This window comes from Chiloscyllium punctatum, chromosome 20 (genome assembly GCF_047496795.1).
Source record: "Chiloscyllium punctatum isolate Juve2018m chromosome 20, sChiPun1.3, whole genome shotgun sequence".
NCBI classification, from domain to species: domain Eukaryota; kingdom Metazoa; phylum Chordata; class Chondrichthyes; order Orectolobiformes; family Hemiscylliidae; genus Chiloscyllium; species Chiloscyllium punctatum.
In genome coordinates this window covers 24,676,007-24,701,358 of record NC_092758.1, presented here as the reverse complement: position 1 = coordinate 24,701,358, position 25,352 = coordinate 24,676,007, and the positions used below count along the sequence as shown (strand labels likewise).

The following is a 25,352-nucleotide window of genomic DNA, read 5'->3' as shown; positions in this document are numbered from 1 at the left end:
GAACTGGGTACAACTACAGGACCAGTGCAGGCAGCTCATGACATTGGACTGAAAACGTCCCATTTATATGATCAATATGCTAATTCCCTCTTCCTACCCAGGGCTACAGTCACAAATATTGGCATCCTAGGGTCTCTGGAAGGCTTTCACACTCCATCTTGGAGGTCTGTGAGCATCATTGGGGAAGTACTTCACCACTGCCATATTCAGACCTGGGAACAGTGCTGATGAGCCAACATATCAACCCTTTGAGGATCTGAGCATTTCCAGTTTTTACAACTTTATTACTCAGTCACCTCATATTATTGTCATTTGTGACATAAGGTTGCTCCCACATCTACCCAACATTGCTCTATTATTCCACAATGTCTGTACTGCTCTTGGGTTCTTTTGGGGCAATGGAGTTATAGAAAGAATTGATGTTTTGGCATGCTCATAGTAAAGAGCTGCTCCCTGACTGATGTCTTGTCCATTGTACCAATGTGCTCTTTAACATGTGCTCTTTGCTCGGGTGGGTAAGGGTAGGAGTTTGAGAGAGGGCTAGGAAGTTCTCCCAAAATAGATTGAAATAACTTGGGAAAAGTGTGACATAAATAATACGGAGGGAAATAATAAGAAAAGAAAACCTACCCTTGTGTTTAAATTTAGAAAAATGTCGTCGTCCTTGAGTAGAAAGCCATAAACAAACAAGAATGCAAAACAAAAATAAAACAGCAAACTCAGAATGAGAACCAATATCTGAAAAGATGAAGCTTTATACACATCTGTACCTGGAAACAGCTCAACCTGGCAGTGGAAACTTCCCCTTTTTATGAATTTAACCACAAAGGCACCTGGAATTTCAGTCCTTATTGATTGTGTTATGCAAATCAAATTCATCCCATTTGATAACCATGTTTGCCCAGCTGCTGCCGGGTTCAGTTGCTGCAAGGTATCACATTATGGCCTTTTGACGTTCCTGAAGTCTAAACAATGTAACTTTTTTTTTAAACCAGATCTGTTACATTTAAAAAAAACTCTCTCCACCTTTCTGTCCTCCTTTCCTGAAGAAGATGACATATGTTAGCGTGGTCTTCAGAACCATGGTGCTCGGAGCATTGGCATCCTTTCAGATGCTCACGCAAGTAACCATGTGTGGACCGAGGCAGTGGTTGCTGGTTGGGTACTAAGGTGTGGGAAAAACGGAGGGGAGGGGAGGGGGTGGGTGGATGGGTGGGTGGATTTGGGCATTGCAGTCAAGCCTGATCCAGTCCCTACCATCCACATATGCACATTTGCCAAGAGTGTTTACTTGCTAGTTATTGGGAGCCTGAACCATGGCTGCATTTTGCTCTTCTTTCTAGTTTGGGGACACTGAGTGTCCTGGGCTGCCCCACTGCCTGCGCGGCTTAGATAAGGACACACCATGGGTCGTTTTCACATTTTTCATTCTTTATCATAGCTTAGTAAATACTATTTCAAAAATATTGACAATTGCATCCTGATAAATGCTTGTCAAACAATTTCCTTGATTGAGCTCTCAGGTCTATGAATTGCAGACAAAAATATCTATTTTAATAGCATGATAAGTTTGCCCCAATTAATTGCTTACTTAATCAATTCATTGCAATAGATAAACAAACTGAATCAATAAACTGAAGTCCAGTCCACAATTTGGCCTGTAAAGGATCCTGATGTCTCCAGGTATGATTTGATTATGAAATATGTTTAGTGGGCTCCAGCACTTCTGTAAAATTCACAAGACTGAGATAAGAATAGCACACTGATGGTTATGTCACTAGTGAGGTCTGGACAAACAGTCCAGCGAACACAAGCTCATATTCCACCCAGTTAGTACGAAAATTGTAATAGTTTCAAGAAAAAAAAATGAAATAAAGTAGATTTGTAGCCTTTGGAGAGATACAAAAATATCACAGTCAGATGAATCATCAGAAATTCTCTATTTGTTTAAATCGACTCTAAGTTGACTAGTGATGTACAATGGATGCATTGCAATGTTTTCCTCTGTATGTAATGGGAATGATGGAGAAATTATTTGGCTCATTGAAATACTTTACATCGTGAGAAAGGGAAGAGACTTAGTTCCATTATTGCTACACTTGAATTAAGAACATAATTGTTGAAACTTAACTATGTACTGAAAGCATGCAATGTCATTTTGACTGAATCTAACACCACCCCTTCAATTGCTGGTGTAAATATGTCACATTCACAACACTTACAGTAGTTGTAAGCTTTTAAGATACTCAGACACTAATAACTGATGAGCATTAGCTAATTTGGCAGGCTTGGAAATTCACTATTAAGGAAGGTCTTAAGCCCTTAATTTGACAGACCTCTAAGTCAAAATATCTTTGGTAGTGAGGAGAATTAATTGACTCTTGAACAAGTCACCACAATAATATCTCCTTGGTGGATTGTGCAGTCAGCTAGGTTTAGTATTGCTTAAATGAGTTTAATAAACCAATTTTCTTGCAGAATTCACAGAAGCATAGAATCCCTACAGTGTGGAAGCAGGCCATTTGGCCCATCGAGTCCACACCAACCATCCGTACAGCATCCCACCTAGACCCAACCCCTGACCCCATAACCCTGCAATTCCCATGGCCAATCCACCTAACCTGCACATCATTGGACTGAGAGAGAAAATTGGAGCACCCAGAGGAAACCCACACAGACATGGGGAGAATGTGCAAACGTGCAAACTCCACATAGACAGTCGTCCAAGGGTGGAATTGAACCCAGGTCTCTGGCATTGTGATGTAGCAGATTATCTTCTTCAACTGGCAGTTTGATCTGTGTATTTGTTTATTCAGGTAGGTAGTATATTTGAACTTGTTATTAGATGATTTCCTCCAAAGACAAATCAATAGGTGCAATATGAAGGTAAATTTCAACCCAATCTGCCACAATAAATGTACCAAAAATACACGGATATTAAAATTAGCTGAGAAGAATAATATTGATGTTATGATCAAAGACTGAGTTGAGAGCTGGTTATTCTGCTGCTAAGAGTGTCTGACAACTAACTAGGGTTTAAAAGCAGAAACATAAAATGACCTGTACAACTAATAAAGGAGCTGTATGTTTAATACATGCAGTTTCTGACATTTAATTACATCAGCCCTCTCACCATAAGTGGTGATTACTACAAATAGATTCTTATGCATTTTTAAAATGTTTTGTCATTGGATTTTGAATTAAAAGAACAAAACAATTGGACGCAATTACCATATAATCACTAGTGAAAGCTATACAAAGACACAAATTCAAGTTCAGAGGTTTTTTTCAGTTATTGTTTATTACCAATTATTTATTATCTTTTAAAACTGGTCAACATAGTTCTTTTTGCAGTGTTCATATCTGATCTGCTATTTGTAACTTTTAAATAGCAATGGGAGCATTTTGGCTGAGTGGAACATGTTTAGTATTAATCAATATCATTGTTTTGTTTGGTGGTCGATTTTGACTCATTGTGTTTCTTGTACAAAAATTCTACTTGATGAATTTGTGGTAACTAATGGTGAGACCACAAGTACAGCTCATTTTTAGGCACCCAATTAGTGATAGACTGTTAGAAGTAATTGAGAGACTATTTTGTATAAGGTCTATATTTTATGCGTTTCCACTAGTACTTTGAAGGTAAATGACGTTTAAATTAAACATAGATCTCTGTCCTACAAAGATAAGTTGGCCACTACATTAACAACCATTGTGCAAGTATTCATGTACTTACAGTGCTCTTAACATTACAAAAAGTGCCACAATGCATTCAGAAATATAGAAAATGTGCTGACAATCTCTCCTGTCAACTTTTGCACTGAGATTTACATGCCCAGAATCTTTTCCTTTGGAAAAAAATCTGTCTTGCTCGTGAAATAAAGCATATCTGCTCCACTCTCCTGACTGACAGGTAATCTACTTGGAATGGCAATGTAACACTATCCGTTCTACCAGCTTTCAGGGTGTAGATCTGAAAGCTAATGTTTTGATATCTGTGATCAATATGAATGCTTGTCTGAGTTCTGAAAACTGATGGGATACTGAGCTTTGTTAACACAGGTTCCCAGTGGACTGATTGACATAATCTGCTTTTGATATGGTTCTTGGATACATAATTGTTTGCTTACACAATTCAATGGGCAATTAAGAGATTAAACTTTATGCTACCATTTTTGTGTAGTATTAGTGACAGAGATTTGAACGAGTGTTTAATGAAACTGGTGCATGTTTTATTTCATCTACATCATTTCATGTCTATTGAAGATGTATATAATGGACATAAAATAAGAGAATTTGCAGGATACATGGGGATGCATGAATAGGCATGGGTGACATGGCAGTGATGACAAAGGAGTGTGAGGGAAGACAGCAATGAGAGCCCATCAATGAGTGCATGAGGGAGAGAATATGGTGAGTCACCACAAATAAATATAATGGGAGAGGGTGATGGCCTGGGACCAGAAAGCAGTACAATCTGCAGTGAGACAGCAGAACACAGCAGGAGGAGAGTGTAGAAAGTAACACCAGGAAAAATAGCAGAAATCAGTTCCAGAACAGATTTGAAAAAGTCAAAGTATCACATTGCACGCAAGCAATTAATTGATAAGCTTGTGAGTGCTTTCTTGTTTATCTTTCAAAATTGGAGTAACGTATTAGTAATTGCAAGATTTTTATTAGCATTAATTAAGTGTATTGACAGTAGAAAAGCATAATATGGGCAGTAGACTTATTACATATAAATCCATGAAGACAACTAAATGTGGTGAACATAATAAAGATGGCACGGCAGGTGTTTTGTGAGGGTCACAGTATACAAAACTGACAGATTCTAGTGTGATCGCAGGCAATCACATTTGCAATAACAGGATAGTTTGTTTAATTTAATTTGAAAGACTAAGGTATTGTGTCAGTTTCAGTAGAGATAAGAAATAGGAAACATGAGGCCACTTGTGGAGTTGCTAGTAGGCCCTGAACAGTAGTTACACTCTAACACAGTACAAAAGATATAAACAATTGGGGCATATAAGAAGGGTCCTACAATAAGTATGCGTAACTCTAACTTACTTGTAGATTGAACAAATCAGATTAGCAAAGGAGCCTGGAAAATGAGTTAAATTAGTACATTTTGAACAATTTCATAGTGTGGTGAATTCTAAATTTAACAATGGAGGAGACAATTTTAAATGTTCATAATGTAAAATGAGGCAGGATTAATGAATGATTTCAAGGTAAAGGAGTGTTTAGGCAACAGTGATCATAACATGATAGAATTTCATGTTCAGTTTGAAGGGAAGCAATTTGGGTCCAAGACTAGTATTCTAAACTTAAAGACGGTTATGAAATAACCTTAAATAAGATTATGAAAACATGAACTGTGAAACTAAGAGCAGGATTACAGTGGTCGACAGTTAAGGAGATAGTTAATAATTGAATAAAGAATTATCTTTGAGAAAGAAATGTATTTTAAGAAGAATAAATCATCTGTGGCTAATAAGGATTGGACCAATTGAATAAAATACTGTACAAATTGTAAAGATTGATAATATTATAAAAAAAATTGGACAGATTTAAAAGCTAGGAAAAAATGACTAAAACTAATTGAGTGAGAGCAATTTGGGTATGAGATCAAGCTGGTTATTAATATATAAAAAAAGTAAGTGTCTACAGGCATTTTGAATGGGAGAAGAATAACTAATCCTATTGTTAGATCTGTAGAAAGACAGTCTGGGAAATTGTTGGTAAAAAATAAAGAAATGACAGAGGCACTGAACAGGTAGATTTATGGTCTGTTTTCACAGCACTTATTGAGAAACTTTTCTCAAAGGATGAAAGGGAGGGAGGAACTTAAAACTACCTTCTTCACCACAGAAAAGGTGCAGGGAAAATTATTAGATGAACAAGTCCCCAGGATCTAATGACCTTCATCCCAGGATCTTAAAATCAGGGCTAAGAGATTGTCTTCCAAAATTCCTTCGAGTCTATAACAGTCAAGAAGATTGGAAGTTAGCAAGTGTAACAATTTATTCACAAAAGGATCAAGACAGAAAGCAGAAAACCAAAAGCCAGTTACTGTAGCATCTATCATCAGGAAATGTCTAGAACCCTTTACTGAAGAGGTTACACTTAGAAAATGCTAATGTGATCAGGCAGAGTCAACATAGTTTTGTGAAAGAGAAATTACAATGAACTTATTTGTTAAAGTTCATTGATAACAAGATTGATAAATCAGGAGACTGTGGACATAGTGTACCTGAATTTTCAAGACATTTGATAAGGTGCAAGCTCATAGCTTACTACATGCAATGCACTCAGGAGGAGGTGATGACCTAGTGGTATTATCACTAGACTATTGATCGAGTAAAATTGAATAATGATTGAGTGACTTAGGTTCAAATCCTGCTATGGGAGATGATGCAGTTTGAATTCAATAAAAATATGGAATTAAATATCACATAGTGACCATTGCTGATTGTCAGGGAGAAGCCTGTCTGGTTCACAAACATCCTTCAGGGAAGATAACCATTATCCTATGACTCTAGACCTGTATTAATGTGGTTGATTCTTAACTGCTTTGTGGGTGCTAAATGCTGGGCCAGCTAGTGATATACATCCCACTTAAAAAAAGACCATGTTGTGTAAGGGATAACAGATTAACATGGAGAAAAGATTAGTTAGTTAACAGGAAGGAGCAAGTAGTCCCTCAAATCAGTCTGTTTGGGTTGGCAAGCTTTAATTTGAGAGCCACAAGAATCATTCATGGTGCCTAAACTATTTACAATCCTATAGCAAACATGTGGATGAATGGCCTAAATGTATGGTCACCAGGTTTGCTGATTATGCTGTTATGAAGCTTTATCATGTATTATTATTGGAGAACTTCAGTTCTAAAGTGGACAATGAATTTTAGTTTTCTCATTCTGTAAAGATCTGACCTGTTTTCTTTCCCCCAAATGTTTAGAAAGTAATTTTGAAATTGAGTTTAAAGAAATATCTATAAGCAGAAATGTAATTTAGGGCAGTCCAGTGGCTCAATAGTCAGCACTGCTGCCTCATAGCACCAGGGACCTGGGTTCAATTCCAGCCTCTGACAACTGTCTGTGTAGACTTTACACATTCTTGCTGTGTCTGCGTGGGTTTTCTTTGGGTGCTCCAGTTTTCTCCCACAGTCCAAAGATGTGCAGGTTGGGTGGACTGGCCATGCTAAATTGTCCTATAGTCTCCAGTGATGTGCAAGCTAGGTAGATTAGTCATGGGAAATGCAGCGTTACAGGGATGGGTTAGGGGATTGCGTCAGGGTGGGATGCTCTTCTGAGGGGTGGTGTGGACTCGATGGGCCAAATGGCCTACTTCACGTAATAGGGATTATATGATTTCATCTAAATGCAAAGCAAACCGTCTGAGAGATAATTGCTAATGTGTTTGCTGGCTTGATATTTATAATCACTAGAAAGTGAGAGAGAGGGGAGCAACCTCATGTAGAGGGAATAGGCCCATAATAGCAGAGGTGCTGTTAAGAACATTCTCCAAGCAGTCAGAAATTGCTGGAGAAACTCAGTAGGTCTGGCAGCACCTGTGGAGAGAGAAACAGAATTAATGTGATTAGCAAGGCAGACAGAATGCAAAATGAATTGAGTATAAATGTAGAGAGGTTTTACTTCAATTGTACAGGGTCTTGGTGAGACCACATTTGGAGTATTGTACTCAGTTTGGGTCTACCGATTTAAAAAAAACAACAAAAGTGCATTATAGGAAATTTAGAGAGAATGTTCAGTCAACCCTTACCTGGGATGGTGGGCTGTTTTATGAAGAAGGGTTGAAAAAGAAAGTCTATATCCATTGGAGTTTCGAAGAATGAGAAGTGATCTTATTGTAACATGTAAGATCCTGAGGGGACTTAATAGGATGTTACTGGGAGAATATTCCACTTCTATGGGAGACTAGAACTAGGGTGCACAGTATACTGAGATCCCCAGCCTTTCAAAAAGGAGGAAAACTTTGTCTTATAAGCTAGTTTGTATTTGGAATTCTCTTCTCCAGGAAGCAGTGATGCAGGGCCATTGAATTTATTCAAAGCTGAGTTCAATAGATCTTTGATAGGGCAATGGAGGATGAGAAGGCATATATGATATAAGAGGTGCTGGGTTAGTAGGGTTTACGAAGGATTATGGAGAAAGTAAAGAAGTGAGGTTTAGGAGCCAAAACAGCAATATTTGGAGTCTTCAAGAACCATGAAGAACCTGCCCTGTACCCACACTCCAAGGCCATAATCTGCACGTTGCCCTTGTACGAAGAAACAAAAATTCTGGGCAAAGCAGGACACTAGTTAGTGTGTATTTTTGAAACTGCAATTTTGCAAGCCCAAGGTGAAATTCTGAGCCTACATCCATGCCTTGCTATCCTACCAGCTTCAAATTGACTGTGCTTGAACAGCAGGAACTCTCTACAGTTTGCTAGTTTAAAGTTCAAAATGAATAATTGCTTATCCCACTGAATTGGGAGGAATTGGTTCTGATGGTTTTCTCTTGAAGATGTTTTGCTGTACTCATTAAGATGAAAAAAACATTTTGAGGCATGGTTGCCTTTTCTATTTTGCAACAAAAATCAAACATTCCCAGATGATGTACAGTGAGGGTTATACAAAATGTGAAGCTCCTTTGACACAAAGTTGATCACATTAACCCAACTCTTAATAAAAATGTTTTCTTCTCCACATTTTTATGGTGCCTGCAGGTGGGATTGCTCATTTAATTTCAATTAGGACCATTCAACAAACATTTTTTGAAAACTTCACTATTTGCCTCTGAATTATAAGCAACTTCCTACAAACCCACCTTGATAAGAAGAGCTGTTCATCTCTGAACAGGCCACTAGAACAGACAGTAATCATATAGGCTGGACCTTTTTCAGAGCTTTCCTTCACCAATAGGTCTGCCAGAAATAGGTGACTACTAACTTCACACTGTTCCAGTAGCAAATTACTAAGAACAAAATACAGCATAAGTAATTGCAATTCCTAATGTTATATCTAGAATGTAGTTCCCATTTGTTGGTATCCATGGAGAATTTTATCATATTTGCAATAGAAATTGACAAGACTCATCTTTGGTTATAAACAAGACATCAAATATTACCTTTTGCACAGTCAGCCCCATGGAATCCTGGGAAGCAGTGACAAACGCCCGACACACACTCTCCATTGCCATGGCAATTGTGAGGACACTCCTGCACAGAATCTGACAATGTCATAGGTATGGTTAGTAATTAGCTTCTATATAATTGTGCATATTTAATAACTGAGCATTGCTGCTGAAATAGTGCCTGGATTATTTTAGTTTTCATCTCTTGTTTTGAAGTACATCATGTATTAGGTTTATCAAGGTTATAGCTGTAGGTGTTGGAGAATGGAAAACCTTTCATGTTGTGTCATGAATTTCAATTCCTGACTGGTCAACATGAAGTAGATCAAGAGTTACCAATCCCCTTCATTCACCTTAACAAACTCAGCTGAAAGACAATACACCAAAATGATATTCTCAGCCCCTTTAACTTTGTACCATTGGAATCAAAATGTTACGAATACAAGAAATTTCCGGAAAAGCGAAGGTTATTTAGCTCACAATTCAGTTGCCTCCACTGACCATGTGCAATTTGCCCTTCATCCAAATGACCTAATCTCTTAATGTTCTGCAAAATTTCTCCCTGAGCCTCCGAGGTAATTGAGTGAAAGTACAGAATATCTTGTTAATGTTAGAATATACATTATTCAGTCTTAATCAGCAACCTTCCACAGATGATATTTCTGTGATCTCAGCAGTACGTGCATTATCATATTGGAAACAGTATTTGATCATTTCTTATGTTTATCTTTCTAATCTTCAATTCCATTCTCCGTGAGATACTTAGCAATTAGCACAGAATTATGGCAGACTGTAAAGCCAGAGTCTAGAGGTGTAAGATCGAATGCTGATCTGTCATGTGACTCAAATCAGTTCCCAAATCAATTTCTTTCTACTTCTAGTTTCCTTGTCTTTGCTCCTGTCTTCTGCAAATTAAGTGACTTTTCACCATCTGGTTCTATGGATGGGGTTAGAAATTACAACTAAAAACTCTGAAGCCCTCTCTGAAATACTGCCTTGAAAAGAAAGTGTAAAGTAAAATGAAATGTTTCATTTGAGAACACTGACATTTTTTTTCAGAAAGGCAACAGGGTGGGAGATGGATTTGGGATATAATCTGGTTATGTAGGGTCTCCTTCATATTGCTTCTGGATTTCCAAATTCTAATGTAAGAGAGAGAGATAGCTTCTTGGATCAAACAGATACATTGGCTTGACTGTGTTTTATCTTCTTTACTGTCCTGTTTTGACACCATCACCTTGATAATCTGTTATGATCTCTCTACCTTAATTAGTTTGTCAGTTTTGGATTACTTGTTACTTTGGTTAGACCTTTAGCATGCAATTCTTATACCTGTCATGCTATTGCAACCATTTGGCTTGTCTCCAGCACTACCTTATTTTAAACTTTTTTGTAATTATCTCTCTGCCTCAATTAATTGGATTATAGGTCATCCCTTCACTTGCTATTCAGCTGTTGACATTTTACTCACACTGTCTGACACTTTTGATCACCTGCAGAGATTTATTATTCAGCCTATCAACACTCCATCACACCATATGTTTGATCTTATGATCTCTCTGCCTATAAATCCTGTGCCTATGCACTTTTCTTCACTTCACCTGATAAAGGAACTGCGCTCTGAAAGCTTGTGATTTCAAATAAACCTGCTGAATTATAACCTGGTGTTGTGTGACGTCTGACCTTGTTCACCCCAGTCCAACACTGGCACCTCCACATCAATGTTTTATCCTAGTAGGGGTAAAGACAGTACAATGTACATTTGAAAATCTCTCATGATCTTCAACTAGCAAAACAGCCCTGTTTAAGTTTCAGCAGGCTGTTGCAACAATATTCCTTATTCTCATGAAAGTGACTCCTTAATTTGTGCTGAGAAAGGCCTACACCATGACCTTGGCACATCCATGCAGCAGATGGAAGCTTTGTCTTGCCCCAGATCTGAGCCCAACCCCTCAAGGGAAATTCTAAAGGTTAGCTTTCTGGTTTCCCAAATGAACCAATCTGACCTGACCAAACACAAAATTTCAAAGCTGGCATTTTAATGTAACAAAAAAGAAACAGAATAAAAGATAGCGTGAATTCTATAGTCTTTTCATATCAATATATGCTCACCCACGCCCCAGAGCTATGCTTGCCTACCGAGACACATTACTGTATATCTTCAACATAGATCACTGTTCTTTTCTCATCTCTGAGTCAAAAATCCTGAATACATGAACAAATGCCCCTGTGGGAGTATCATTACCAGTGAAATTATAATAGTTTGTGAAGAAAGTCAGTGACTACCATTTCATGACAACAAGGGATATGCTATAAATGTGTCCTTTCCACACATCCTGCAAGCCAGTTGAAGAAAGGAAAACATGATCTACCTGCAGGGTTAATTAGCTCATTAAAGATTGCTGCACCTACAAGAAAAGTTTCTTTAACATTCGCCAGTTAAATATACTGCTAGAACATCATAACTGCAATGTGCCATTGCATATTTGCCAATGTACTCCTAAGTGGTCACCACCACTCCTCTACCACCCAACAGTATCTCCTTGCAACACAACCAAACAGCTCTCCACTATCACCTACACTAATTCAGTACTTCTTGCATTGTTTTGTTGACTTTCAAGAATGAGCAAAAGACCCATTCTAAACGATCACTGTTCAGTTATGTTTTAGACTCATTCACGGGATGTGGGCATCGCTGACTAGGCCAGCATTTACTGCCCATCCCTAACTGTTCACAGGACAGCTAAGAAGCAACCATACTGTTATTCATCTGGAGTCACATGTAGGCCAGACCAGGTAAGGATGGCAGACTCCCATCACGAAAGGACATTGGTGAACCAGATATTTTTTTCAACAACCAGTTGTGGTTACATGGTCTCAATTTGGCAATTTTCTTTTGAAGTCAAGATTATTTTAATGAATTTAGATTCACCTTCTGTAATGGTGGGATCCAAATCCGTGTCCCCAGAACATTTGCCTTGGCTTCTGGATTATAAGTCTAGTGGTATAATGGGGAGAAATGTACATTGTCTCAATATATGATAATACATTGCACTTCTGATGCACCATGATGACTCATGAGTGTCAAAGAAAATTTCTTGTAAATGCACCAGCCTTCAATGAGCTAATTAATCCTGCAGGTAGATCACGTTTTCCTTCCTTCAGCTGGTTTGCATGATGTGTGGAAAGGACACATTTATTTCCCATCCTTAATTGTCACAAAATGGCAGTGACTGACATTCTTCATGAATAGCTGTAATTTTGCAGGTGTCTACAAGGACATTTGTTGATGTATTCAGGATTTTTGACCCTGGTATGGCAAGGAACAATCATCTGTATTCAATTTGGAATACTGAGTTATTCAAAAGGAATTCTCAAATTGATAACTATTGCTGCAATCTTTTGTTCAGCTCAAGCATACTATTTATCCAAAAAGTATTGTTAGAACAAGAATGTGGGTTCAATTTTTGCAGATAGGACAAAGTAGATACAATGTTAACTTGGTGGCTATGTAGAACATGTTTGATCAGTAAAACAACTACTGTCTTCTGTCAACAGAGTACATGGAATTGGACATCACTTCTAGCCTCATGGTGGATAGCTATGGACAGCAGTTTCAGATTTATCCCCTTAAAGAAATTTTACAACAACCAGCAGTTCACTCTTAAGATAAACAAACAGCGTTAAAACATTAAGCACACTTTTAATTTCCAATTCATATCATTTTCTTGACTTTAAGTGTCTTCTGGGGGCTAACGTATTAGCAAATAATGTTTTGAAGATAAAGGTATTTATTTAAAAAAAACACAAGTAGCAATAACCTTAAAGGTCAGAAGATAATTTGGTTTTGACTCAGTTGGCTGTCACACAATAAATCCTATTCCTTATTGTCTTTTTGGCAGAGTTAACATGAAATACAGAGTAGTTTAACCAATGCACCCTTTTTGAATATCTAATGACTAGTAATGAATGCCCATATTTGAAGATCTGAAAATATTTTATGCTTTGCAATTGCCTTCTCGCTCAGTTACTCTGCTGTCATGTAAATCTGGTGGTTTTGTAATATCCATTACATTAAAGTGCCTCCCTTGGATGGCAGATATCTGCAGTCAAAAAGCAATTGCTACCTGACGGTATTTGACTGTGTGATAGTACTGTCAGCTTATGAAATCTTTAACAGTATTTGAGCTACACTGATACTTATTAAATTCTATCCATAAAGACTTGGTGACAGAACTGAATCACATTTCGAATCACATTCTGAATGTCATGATTTGGAGATGCCGGTGTTGGACTGGGGTGTACAAAGTTAAAAATCACACAAGACCAGGTTATAGTCCAACAGATTTAATTGGAAGCACTAGCTTTCGTAGCACTGCTCCTTCATCAGGTAGTCATCACAACCACCTGATGAAGGAGCGGCGCTCTGAAAGCTAGTGCTTCCAATTAAACTTGTTGGACTGTAACCTGGTGCTGTGTGATTTTTAACATTCAGAGTGAATTGCCTAGGTCAGAACATAGACCTGAGACCTGAATGAGAGGCGTTAATGGACCTTGTGAAGTTCAGCAGGATAGAAAATGAAAGCAACTCTGCGTCAGAAATATCTCCAGTACCACCATGTATCATGAAATCCTTCCTTTTGTTGTATGCAACTTGAGCTGTGGGAACCTGAAATCAGTGTCATAGAGATGCACAGCATGGAAACAGACCCTTCGCTCCAACTCATCTATACCGAGCAGATATCCTAACCTAATCTAGTCCCATTTGTCAAAGCTTGGTCCACATCCCTCCAAACACTTCCTATTCATATACCCATCCAGATGCCTTTAAATGTTGCAATTGTACCAGCCTCCACCACTTCCTCTGGCAGCTCATTCCATGCATGCACCACCCTCTGAGTGAAAACAGTTGCCCCTTAGGACTCTTTTATATCTTTCCCCTTTCACCCTAAACCTATGCTCTCTAGTTCTGGTCTCCCCCACCCCAGGGAAAATACTTTGTCTATTTATTCTATCCATGCCCCTCATAATTTTATAAACCTCTGTAAGGTCACCCCTCAGCCTCTGATGCTCCAGTGAAAACAGCCCTAGCCTATTCAGCCTCTCCCTATAGCTCTAACCCTGGCAACATCCTTGTAAATCTTTTCTGATCCCTCTCAAGTTTTACAACATCCTTCCAATAGGAAAGAGTCCAGAATTGCACACAACATTCCAAAAGTGGCCTAACCAACGTCCTTCCAGCCGCAACATGACCTCTCAACTTCTATACTCAATATTCTGACCAATAAAGGAAAGCATGCCAAACAGCTTCTTCACTATCCTATCTACCTGCAACTCTACATTCAAGGAGCTGTGAATCTGCACTTCAAGGTCTCTTTGTTGAGCAACACTCCCTAGGAACTTACCATTAAGTGTATAAATCCTGCTAAGATTTGCTTTCCCAAAATGCAGCACTTCGCATTATCTAAATAAAAACTTAATCTGCTACTTCTCAGCCCATTGGCCCACCTGATCAGTATCCCATTGTAACCTGAGGTAACCTTCTTCATAGTCCTTTACACCTCTAATTTTGGTGTCATCTGCAAATTTACTAACTATACCTCTTATGTTCACATCCAAATCATTTTTATAAATGATGAAAAGCAGTGGATCCAGCACCGATCCTTGTGGCACACCACTGGTCACAGGCCACCAGTCTGAAAAGCAACATCCACCACCACCATCTGTCTTCTACCTTTGAGCCAGTTCTGTAATCAACTGGCTAGTTAGGCATGACATGTTTTTAAAGCGGGATTGTAATACAAATCTGCTATGTCTTTATACTTTTGGTAATTTGTATGAAATTCAGTCAAAGCATGGAAGATGTTAACAACTTGCCCCACTCCCTTCCCCACCCCTCATCCTTGAATGTCAAAATGATGTTTGAGGACCATATTATCTATCCAATCAGTCATTTCTTTGAAAAACTCTATTAGCGTTGTCAAACATGACTTGCTGTCCTTGATTATCCCATGCATCTGTAAATGCTCACTAATTTGATCTCAAATTATGTATTCTAAGAGTGAACCAACAACTGACATTAATCTAACAGGCCTATAATTAACAAGTTTCTTATTCTTTTCTCTTCTTCAACATATTACAGCAAATATATTTATTTAAAGGAGCAGGCTAGATGGAGTTATGAGCTATGACACAATCACGGAACTGATGAATTAAGTAAACTGCTTATAAACACTCAGCACCAGTCTTGCATTAAAATGTCTTGATTTTACAATGGCTGTATAGCACTCTTAAGTATAATTGATATATGATAGCACAGGCATAGGTTCACAGAAATGAATGCCTGTAATTTAATAAATTTGCGCATGCATGCTAACATACATATCCAAGCTCCACTCTGTTGGCCAGCTGACAATTCCTCAGTTACTCTTCTGGCACCAGGAACACATTATTTAGTGCTTTCACATAAAGCAGGCAGTACCTGACCAGACAAATCAGTCAAAATTAAATATCAGTGTGCATTTTGCCTGGCCTCTATTCTCTTGGGAAGGATGGTCATGAGAAGTTCTGTACAGATGCTTATCTATTTTTCTCATAACTGCAGTCTACCTTTGCTGACACCCCTTCCTCTCTACTGTTCTCCATTTCACATGACAGAACTCCCTGATGTGAAAGGTGTGACTCTCAGTCAAAAAACAGGCTCCCAAGGTCACTGACCCTGATAGATTACAGAGCATCAATGTTATTAACCTGCCATTGATCTCACCTCGAAGCAACAAGAAAAAAACGTCAAAATCGTTAAGTATGACAACAAAAAAGTAACTGCTGTGCTTATTTTAAAAAAAAACAGATGCTAGAATTGTAGCATTGACAAAACACACATTGGACCATGGTGGTTACAGAAACTAACTTATAGGTTACCTGGATTTTTCTCAAATTGTTCTACTGGGCTGTAATTAATGGCTTATGTTCTGACTTCTTTTCCATTAGCTAAAGCTTTCTTTTTCCTCTTTCACTCAGTTTTTCTTTTATAGCAGTGACCTCAACTTCTCACCCAACGTTCTCCATTCTCTCTTGATGATTTCAATCTCCACATTTATTCATCACATGCCCTCAGTGAACATTATTTCACTGGTCCTCGTGGTTCTGCTTTAGATTAATTACCATTGGGTAGAAATTACCATCAGCAATGTTATCTCATGAATGATGAATATACGTATTTTAAATTCCTTTCTTCACCATGTTACTAAATGAGTGAACCAAGTTAAAATACTTTCTACCATTATATTATGTTTTAGTTAGGAATTCAAAATCATTTTTATTTCAATTCTTTAAAGTGTCATTATATATTATCCAAATCTAAACAATTGCTAAATTCTATTTTTAAAATGTTTTATCCCTTGTAAACGTGAGCTAACACTCACTTTAAACTAATTCTTCTAACTTTGAATGGTACTTGTGTATCTCTTCCAGTGTTAAAGATGTTTACACAACTTTTCTGAACAAAGCTCACCTTTTTCCTAAGTGACTCTTGAATCATTGTAAATCTCAAATCAATAACAGGGCAGCACAGTGGCTCAGTGGTTAGCACTGCTGCCTCACAGCACCAGGGACCTGGGTTCAATTCCCATCTTGGGCAACTGTTTGTGCAGAGTTTGCACATTCTCTCTGTGTCTGCATAGGTTTCCTCCTACAGTCCGAAGATGTGCAGGTTAGGTGATTTGGCCACGTTAAATTGCCAGTAGGGCAATGGGTCTGGGTGGGTTGCTCTTTGGAGGGTCAGTATGGACTTATTGGACCAAAGGGCCTGTTTCTAAACTGTAGGGAATCTAATCTAATAACAGGAATGTTGTAGAGTTAGTAACAAAATTGAGTTCAAAACCACAGTTTAGGAATTTGAATTCAGTGAAAAGTAATCCAAACAAGTTCTGCTGTCAATAAAAAAGTGACCATGGTGCTTTCTATTGTTGTGGAAACTTAATGGATTTGGCAACGTGTTTTTATAAAGAGGGTCCGCTGTTGCTCCTCACCCAAAGTTATGTGTAACTCCAGCCCCACAACAATGTTGCTATTTTTTAATTTTCCTCTGAGAGGATCAAGCAATCTACTGAATTTGGTTGGAGGTGGGTAGAATGTCAATAATATTGATGAATTTATAATCTAAAGGCCCAGGCTGATGATCTGGGGTCATGGTTAAATATATGGCCAGGGCAACTTGTGAGATTAAAATTGATTAATAAATCTAGAATATAAAGCCAGTCTTCATAATGGTGACCATAATGACTTTCATTGATTGGTTTATCTAACTCATTAATGTCCTTTAGGGAAGGAAATTTCCCAGTCTGGCCTCCATGTGACTCCAAACCCACAACAATGTGGTTGTCGCTTAATTGATCTTTGAAAGGTTTGTGAAGAGTTGTAGCTCAGGTTGAGGTTTAGGGTGTAGTTTTGCTCGCTGAGCTGTAGGTTTGATATCCAGACGTTTCATTACCTGGCTAGGTAACATCATCAGTGGCGACCTCCAAGTGAAGCGAAGCTGTTGTCTCCTGCTTTCTATTTATATGTTTGTCCTGAGTGGGGTTCCTGGGGTTTGTGGTGATGTCATTTCCTGTTAGTTTTCTGAGGGGTTGATAGATGGTATCTAGATCTATGTGTTTGTTTATGGCGTTGTGGTTGGAGTGCCAGGCCTCTAGGAATTCTCTGGCATGTCTTTGCTTAGCCTGTCCCAGTATAGATGTGTTGTCCCAGTCGAAATGGTGGGTTTTTTTTCATACGTGTGTAGGGCTACAAGGGAGAGAGGGTCGTGTCTTTTTGTGGCTAGCTGGTGTTCGTGTATCCTGGTGGCTAACTTTCTTCCTGTTTGTCCTACGTAGTGTTTGTGGCAGTCCTTGCATGGAATTTTGTAGACTACGTTGGTTTTGTCCATGGGTGTACTGGGTCTTTTAAGTTTGTTAGTTTTTGTTTGAGACTGTTGGTGGGTTTGTGTGCTACTAGGATTCCGAGTGGTCTTAGTAGTCTGGCTATCATTTCTGAAACTTCTTTGATGTATGGTAAGGTGGTTAGGGTTTCTGGCTGTGTTTGGTCTGTTTATCGTGGTTTGTTCTTGAGGAATCTGCGGACTGTATTTTTTGAGTATCCGTTCTTCTTGAATATGTTGTATAGGTGGTTCTCCTCTGTTTTCCGAAGTTCGTCTGTGCTGCAGTGTGTGGTGGCTCGTTGGAATGGTGTTCTGATGCAGCCTTGTTTGTGTGTGTTGGGATGGTTGCTGGTGTAGTTAAGTATTTGGTCAGTGTTTGTCGGTTTTCTGTATACGCAGGTTTGTAATTCTCCGTTGTCCTTTCTTTCGACTGTGACATCCTGCAATGCGAGTTTGTTGTCAGTCTCTTCCTCCTTGGTGAACTCAGTTCAAGGGTAGCTGCGGATGGGCTGTAAATCTTTGACCTTGTCAATGATACCCTCATCCCACAAAAGAATAAAATATCAATCACTACAAACAATAACAAGAATGAAGGGGCATGAGCAATTTGTTTGTAACCACAGCACATATGACTCTACAAAGTCCTTCTCACTAATATCTGGTGACTGGTAGAATAATTAGGAGAGCTCTCTCACAGTAGCCAACCAATGGTCTGACATAGTCATAATTATATAACCTATCAGCTAAAACCCTGGATGAGTGCATCATCTTGTCCCACCAGCAGGACAGATCTATGAAGTTTTTAGGTCAAACATGGACAAAAGAAAAATCCTGCCAGTTGCCACCTACCATCTCCTCCTGGTTGTTGAATCAGAATTTCTGAGAGACTTGGCTTGATGTGGGTGACAACAGAACAGAACTATTTTATTTCAAGAAATCTGGTCCTCAGCACTTATAGTATTATTATCGTGAAGCTCTTTTGTTTTATCCCCATTACATAGTTCCAATTGTAAATCTACTAAAAAAGAAACCAAAGGAATGGTGGAGATATGTATGTTTAGAGCTTAATTCTGCATAATGAAGTCCATTTACCATAAATCAGTTCTCCTCACCTAGGACAGCAGTATTGAAAGAGATCAGTTCCTTTTCTTTCCCATCATTGTAGAAAGCAAGATGCCACGTTCCTGAATCTAGGTACTGAACAAATGCAGCTTCATTGATGACTAAAGTCTGGATGCTTCGCCGTTCACGTGGTGACTCCATCATGCTCCACTTCTCCTTGCCATCAAGACGCTCCATGAAATCATACTGGGAGCAAAAACATAAACAATTACAGTATAAAATCTGCTTTAAATCAGCTCAGATTTACCTTCATAAATGTGATAATCCTCTTAACAATCATCTTAATTGAAGAGTTGTAGCTGAAGGAAGCAATTGAACTATAATCAGCCAGCAATCTCTTAACTCTCTTCTAATTCTGCTTTCGAACTGCTAAGTAATTCCTTCATAATTTCCAGAGTGTTTGCATCCAATTAATCTGATGATTATCACTTGATAATCAGAGTGATTGTGTTCCATTATCAATCATTCTGTGCAGTTATCATTATGCATCAACCACTTAAAGGGGGTAATTTTATTTTGTAGGATAATATAAAATGGGTATTAGTGAATCCAAGATCCGTTTTGCATGTCTGCAGACTTTATTTCCATTGAAATGTCTTAATGTTAATGGTAATTCTTATCAGTGAGAAAGTGAAATAAAGCTACTGTCCACAAACTGCATGCAAATCATCACAAAGCAGCAACAGCCACCTTGGAATGCCTGTGATTAAAATACTGCCATACAAATGTATTATTTCATCATATCCCTCAAGATCCACTCATGTTTGATGAATTACTTTAAAAACACAATCTCTGTTCAATTGACAAACATGGCTACCAATTTTTAAGCAAGGTACCCCAAGCACCAAATGAGGATCAAAGTAAGAGGTAAGGTTCTTGGAACAGTACTGCAATATCATTTGCATTCACCAGAACAAGTTAAATGCCTTAATCTGAAGAACAGCACTTCCATCAATGCAACACCACAAACAGCACTGTGCTGAAATGCCAGCCTGGATCCTGTGCAGAAGTCAGGTATTGGGATTTGAAAGGCAACAATTTGCATTTAAATAGTGCTTTTACTGTTGTAAAAGTACTAAAAGATGCTTCACAAAAGGGTTACCGCTCAAAATCTGATACCCAAAATTTTTTGATTCAGAGGAAAAATGGCTATCTGGATACTATAATACTTATCCTCCTACAAATCATGTGACGATATTATTCTATGGTAATGAGAACACAGTTAGGACTCTTGCTTCTTATTCAGTGTGGTAGCACTGTTTATATTTTACTCAAACCATTAGTATGCATTACAAAAATGACAGATGACAGAGAGATACTGTGAAGCTATTATTTAATCATGGACTTCAGATGATATCCACAAACGACTCAAATTTTTCTCACCAACTTTCACTGCCATCTGGATACTTAGAAAAAATACCAACTGCAATAAATCATTCACATTTCATATTTATTTCTAAATTTCACATGGTACTTGTTATTATACAACTGTGTGCTGCGTGATAATTAGTTGGGAAACCAAAGGGATCCCTTCAGACTGGAAGCAAAAAAATAGATCACAGAAGTTACTGCACTTCCTCGACTGTGAACAAACTGAGATAAGGGGCAAGAACTAACCTCCATTTACACAGTACCTTTTATGACACAAGATGTCCTGACACACTTTGCAATCAATTAAGTACTTTTGAAGTATAGTCAGTGTTGTAATGCAGTGAAACTCAACAGCCAATTGGCACATGGCAAGGTCCCACAAACAACAATGTGATAATGACCAGATAATCAGTGTTAGTGCTGTTTGAGTGAGGCATAAATATTGGCTGGGACACCAAGGAGAGCTCCTTTGTTTTTCGCTGAACTATTTGTTTTTATATCCCCAAGAAGATACACGTTTCATCTGAATACGGGATCACCGATAGCACACCTGCTGCACTAGAGTATTCACTTGCTCAAGTGGGTTTTTAACCGACGGTCGTCTTATGCTGATTGAAGGGTATTACCATTCATTCCAATGTGAACAGAACAAAGGATTGAACCTGGCATCCTTGTGGACTACATATTTGCAGCTCAGAAATAGCCCATGCAGACCTATTGATCTATACTCTACAAAGTCTCCTGACGTGCAAGCTACTTTATCCAGCCAATCAATAAATCTTTCAATTTCTTTCTCACTTATTTACTTCTTTCGCTTTTTCTGTGATTGTATCTATGTGCCTGGTTGCGGCAAATAGCATACTTTGCGTTGGAATGTTCCACAGTCTCACCAGTCTCAGAGCAGATATGTTTCTCTTGAAATCCTCATTGGATTTATTTGCAATTGTCTTTGATTTCTAGTCCTGGTTTTGGACTTCATCACGACCTACTCTACATTAACCCTATCAAACCCTTTTACAAAATATTTCTATTACTTCACATGTTAGCCTTCTCTTCTATTAGTAAGAATGTTATCATAGTCAATAGCAAAGCCATGGTATCTGATAAGAAGAATCCAATTCTAACAATCTCTTACATTGAGGTCTGACTGCACTGTATTATCAACATATCAGTCTAACCTCAACTTTCATTTATTCCTGCAACTCCTTTTTTAGCTTTTAGTCAATGGTCTTCACAAATCTAGACATTTCTTGTCACGTCATATTATTCCTCGGGGGAGCAATAGACAGAGAGGACAGAAGGAAATGTAAACAGTTATGTAGTAATGTTGACGAAAAGAAATGCAGAGGAACTTGTGACTAAGTATTAAGAAATATATAACAGAGTTTGAGGAGTTGGTAGTCCATTATTAGGATTTCTTCATTGGAAACAGCACACTTTTTCACACATTTCTCATCCATAGGGGTAGTCTAAAATTGGAAGAGAGAGTCCCTGAGTAATATTGGATCCATCACAAGAAATGTTTTATTTTTCTACTATCATGAGATATGACAGATTGCTTTAGATTTGGTTACTACAAGATGGCTTTATGCTGGCTCAGAATATACATTTGCAGTGTGATTTGCAAAATATTAATTTAAGCCACTTACAGAGATATTTGTTCCAGTTTGTTCATTTTTTAAGATGAAAGACAAGAGGGAAAATTAACCAAGTTTGTAGTTATGTTCTGCATTTGAAGGATGCCTGAAAAATATCTGACAAAAATCAGGAGAAGCAAACTCAACCACCCTGATAGGTATCTAAAACAAATTTTAAGCAACTTATTTCTCCTCTTGATGGCTTTACCACTGGCTTCAGAACGCTCCTGCAAATAGAGCTGATTGGAGCACATCCTGAGCGTACTTAGGTTTCCCTTGAATTAGCTGAAGGTTAAGACTGCCCACAAAAAGGCCATTTCTTGAAATGTATTTATCTTCATGTAGATCTGGAAGCTATACCGCTCTAGGTAGCTGCTTGATTCCCTCCTGTTCACTATCACCCCGACTGCAACCATAAGCCTTGAAAGTCACTCATTGGAAATCTGCTGCCATATACAAAGCTTCCAATAGAGATGTGGTGGACACCTTCAGTTCATTGTAGACATTCTGATGAGGTCTGAGATATAATTCGGGCAACAGCCTTAGCCTCTTGTGAAGTACTCCTCATTATTCAACCATTACATGCCCAACACAGCAGTCAAAAATAAATTTCTAAGTCATCACTTCTGTGTCAATACATTGTAACTGTAACACATATAGACAAAACCAAACACAGATTTCATACCCAAATCAATATGAGCAGTGTAGTGATAGACAAAGAAGAGGTGCTAAAAAGGCTGGCAACACTCTAGGTAGATAAGTCACCCGGTCCATACGGGATGCATCCTAGACTGGTGAGAGAAGTTAGCGAGCAAATCGCAGAGCTGTTGACAGAAATTTTTCAGGCCTCTCTGAATACATGACTAGTTCCATTGGACTGGAGGATTGCAAATGTGACACCGTTGTTTAAGAAAGGGACAAAGGATGACCTAGGCAACTACAGATCTGTCAACTTAATGGAAGGCCACATTACAGGATAAAATAAATATACACTTAAAGAAAAGTAAGTGAATTACTAGACAGTCACAATAGCTTGGTTCAGGGCAAGTCACGTGTGACAAATTTAATTGAGTTCTTTTATGAGATGACCCAGGCAGTGGATGAGGGTAGTGGTGTGGATGTTGTATATCTGGACTTTCAGAAATTATTTGACGTGGGGCCACATGGCAGGTTGGTTAGCAAGCATGGATTAGAAGTCTGTTAAAAGACAGGAAGCAAAGGTAGATATAGATGGCCATTTATCAGATTGGAAATGAGTTGAAAGTGGTATTAACCAGAGATCAATGGTGGAATCCTTGCTTTTTCTGATTTATGTAAATTATTTGGAGATTGGTGTTGGGGGAAAACTCTCTAAATTTGTAAATGATACTAAGTTAGGGAGACTAGTGAATTGTGAGGATAACGTTGAGTGACTAGGTTGACCAAATGGACAGGCACTGGGCAGATGAATTTCAATGTAGGGAAACAGGGTAATGTATTTTGATAGAAATACCGAGAGACAATACAGGCTCAGTGGGACAACCTTAAGGGGAGTAAAGGAGCAGAGGGATCCTGGGGCTCGATTCTCTGAAAATGACCAGGCAAGTTGAAACAACTGTTAAGAAGGCTTATAGGATCCTTGGGTTCATTAATGGTGGCAGAGAGTATAAAAACAAGGAAGTCATGGCATACTTCGACAAATAATTGGTTAGATCATATTTGGAGGATTGTGTTCAATCTGGACACCTTAATTAAGTAAGGATATTAAGGCCCTGGAAAGGGTTCAAAGGAGATTTACTGGAATGATACCAGGAATGAAAGATTTTAGATACAAGATTAGAGAACTTCAGCCTATTCTCCTTGGACCAGAAAGGATTAAGAGGTGACATTACTGAGGTATTCAAAGTTATGAACAATTCTCACAGGGTAACTAAAGATATTCTGTTTCCACAACTGGGGGTCACAATTTCAAGACTACCAGCAAGAGAGCTAGGAGTGAGATGAGGAGAAATTTCTTTACTCAGAGAGCTGTTAGGATTTGGAATGTCCTGCTTGCCAAAGTGGTGAAGTCAGATTCCACAGGAGGTTTCAAAACAGAACTCAATATATATTTAAAATGGATGAATTCAGAGGGCTATAGAGATAGTGCTGGAAAATGGGACTGGCTGGGAAGCTCTTTTGGGAGCCAGTACAGTCATAATGGGTTGAATGGCCTCTGAAATGTAAAATTCTATGTGTTCCATTTATGTAAATGGTCTGGGGCATTGCATAGGCCTGTGACCAGCAGTAATGTCACAAGGATTGGTGCTGGGTCCACTGATTTTTGTCATTGATATAAATGATTTGAATGTAAATATAGTGAACATGATTAGTAAGATTGTAGGTGACACCAAAATTGGTGATGCAGTGGACAGTGAAGAATGTTATTTCAGAGTATAATTGGACCTTGATCAGATGGGTCCATGGGCTGAGGAGTGGCAGATGGAGTTTAATTTAGGTAAATTTGAGGTGTTGTATTTTGGTAAAGCAAATTAGGGCAAGACTTAAATAATGGTAGCATCCTGAGGAGTGTTCTGAACAAAGAGACTGAGGGGTGCAGCTGCATAGTTCCTTCAGAGTGCAGCTGCAGACAGGGGGTGGGGGGGGTGAATAAGGCATTTGACACACTTGCCTTCATTGGTGAGAACATCGAGTGTAGGAATTGGGATGCCATGTTACAACTGTGCAAGATATTGGTGAGGTCATTTTTAGAATACTGCATTCAATTCTGGTCACTCTTTGAGAGGACATTGTTAAACTTGAAAGACTGCAGAAATAATTACAATTATGTTGCCGGGACTGGAGGGTTTGATTAAAGGGCGAGGCTGAATAGGCTGGGGCTATATTCCCTGGAGTATCGGAGGCTGAGGGGTGACTTTGTAGAGATTTATAAAATCATGAGAGGAACGCATTGGATGAATAGCCAAGGTAATTTACGAGGAAGGAGGAGCGAAAGATGGAGGGCAGAGATTTAAGGTGAGAGGGGAAATGTTTAAAAGGGACCTGAGAGGCAGTTTTATCATGCAGAAAGTGGTGTGTGTATAGAATGAGCTGCCAGAGAAAGTAATAGAGGTGGGTACAACATTTAAAAGGCATATGGATGGGGATAGATGATTAAGAAGGGATATGGGCCAAATGCTGGTAAAT

General features: G+C 38.5%; 1 protein-coding gene across 11 annotated transcripts in view; it reads right to left on the bottom strand.

The window, feature by feature from the left end:
* The window catches only part of tenm2a (teneurin transmembrane protein 2a), a 2,790,214-nt gene that overhangs the window by 125,774 nt on the left and 2,639,088 nt on the right, over positions 1-25,352 (bottom strand). For all 11 annotated transcript variants that reach the window (XM_072590496.1, XM_072590497.1, XM_072590504.1 and 8 more), the window contains 3 exons: positions 19,170-19,365; positions 9,135-9,236; positions 631-663 (listed from right to left, as the gene is read on the bottom strand). In XM_072590496.1, the coding sequence (XP_072446597.1) occupies positions 631-663; positions 9,135-9,236; positions 19,170-19,365 (331 nt within the window). The remainder of the gene's footprint in view (positions 1-630; positions 664-9,134; positions 9,237-19,169; positions 19,366-25,352) is intronic.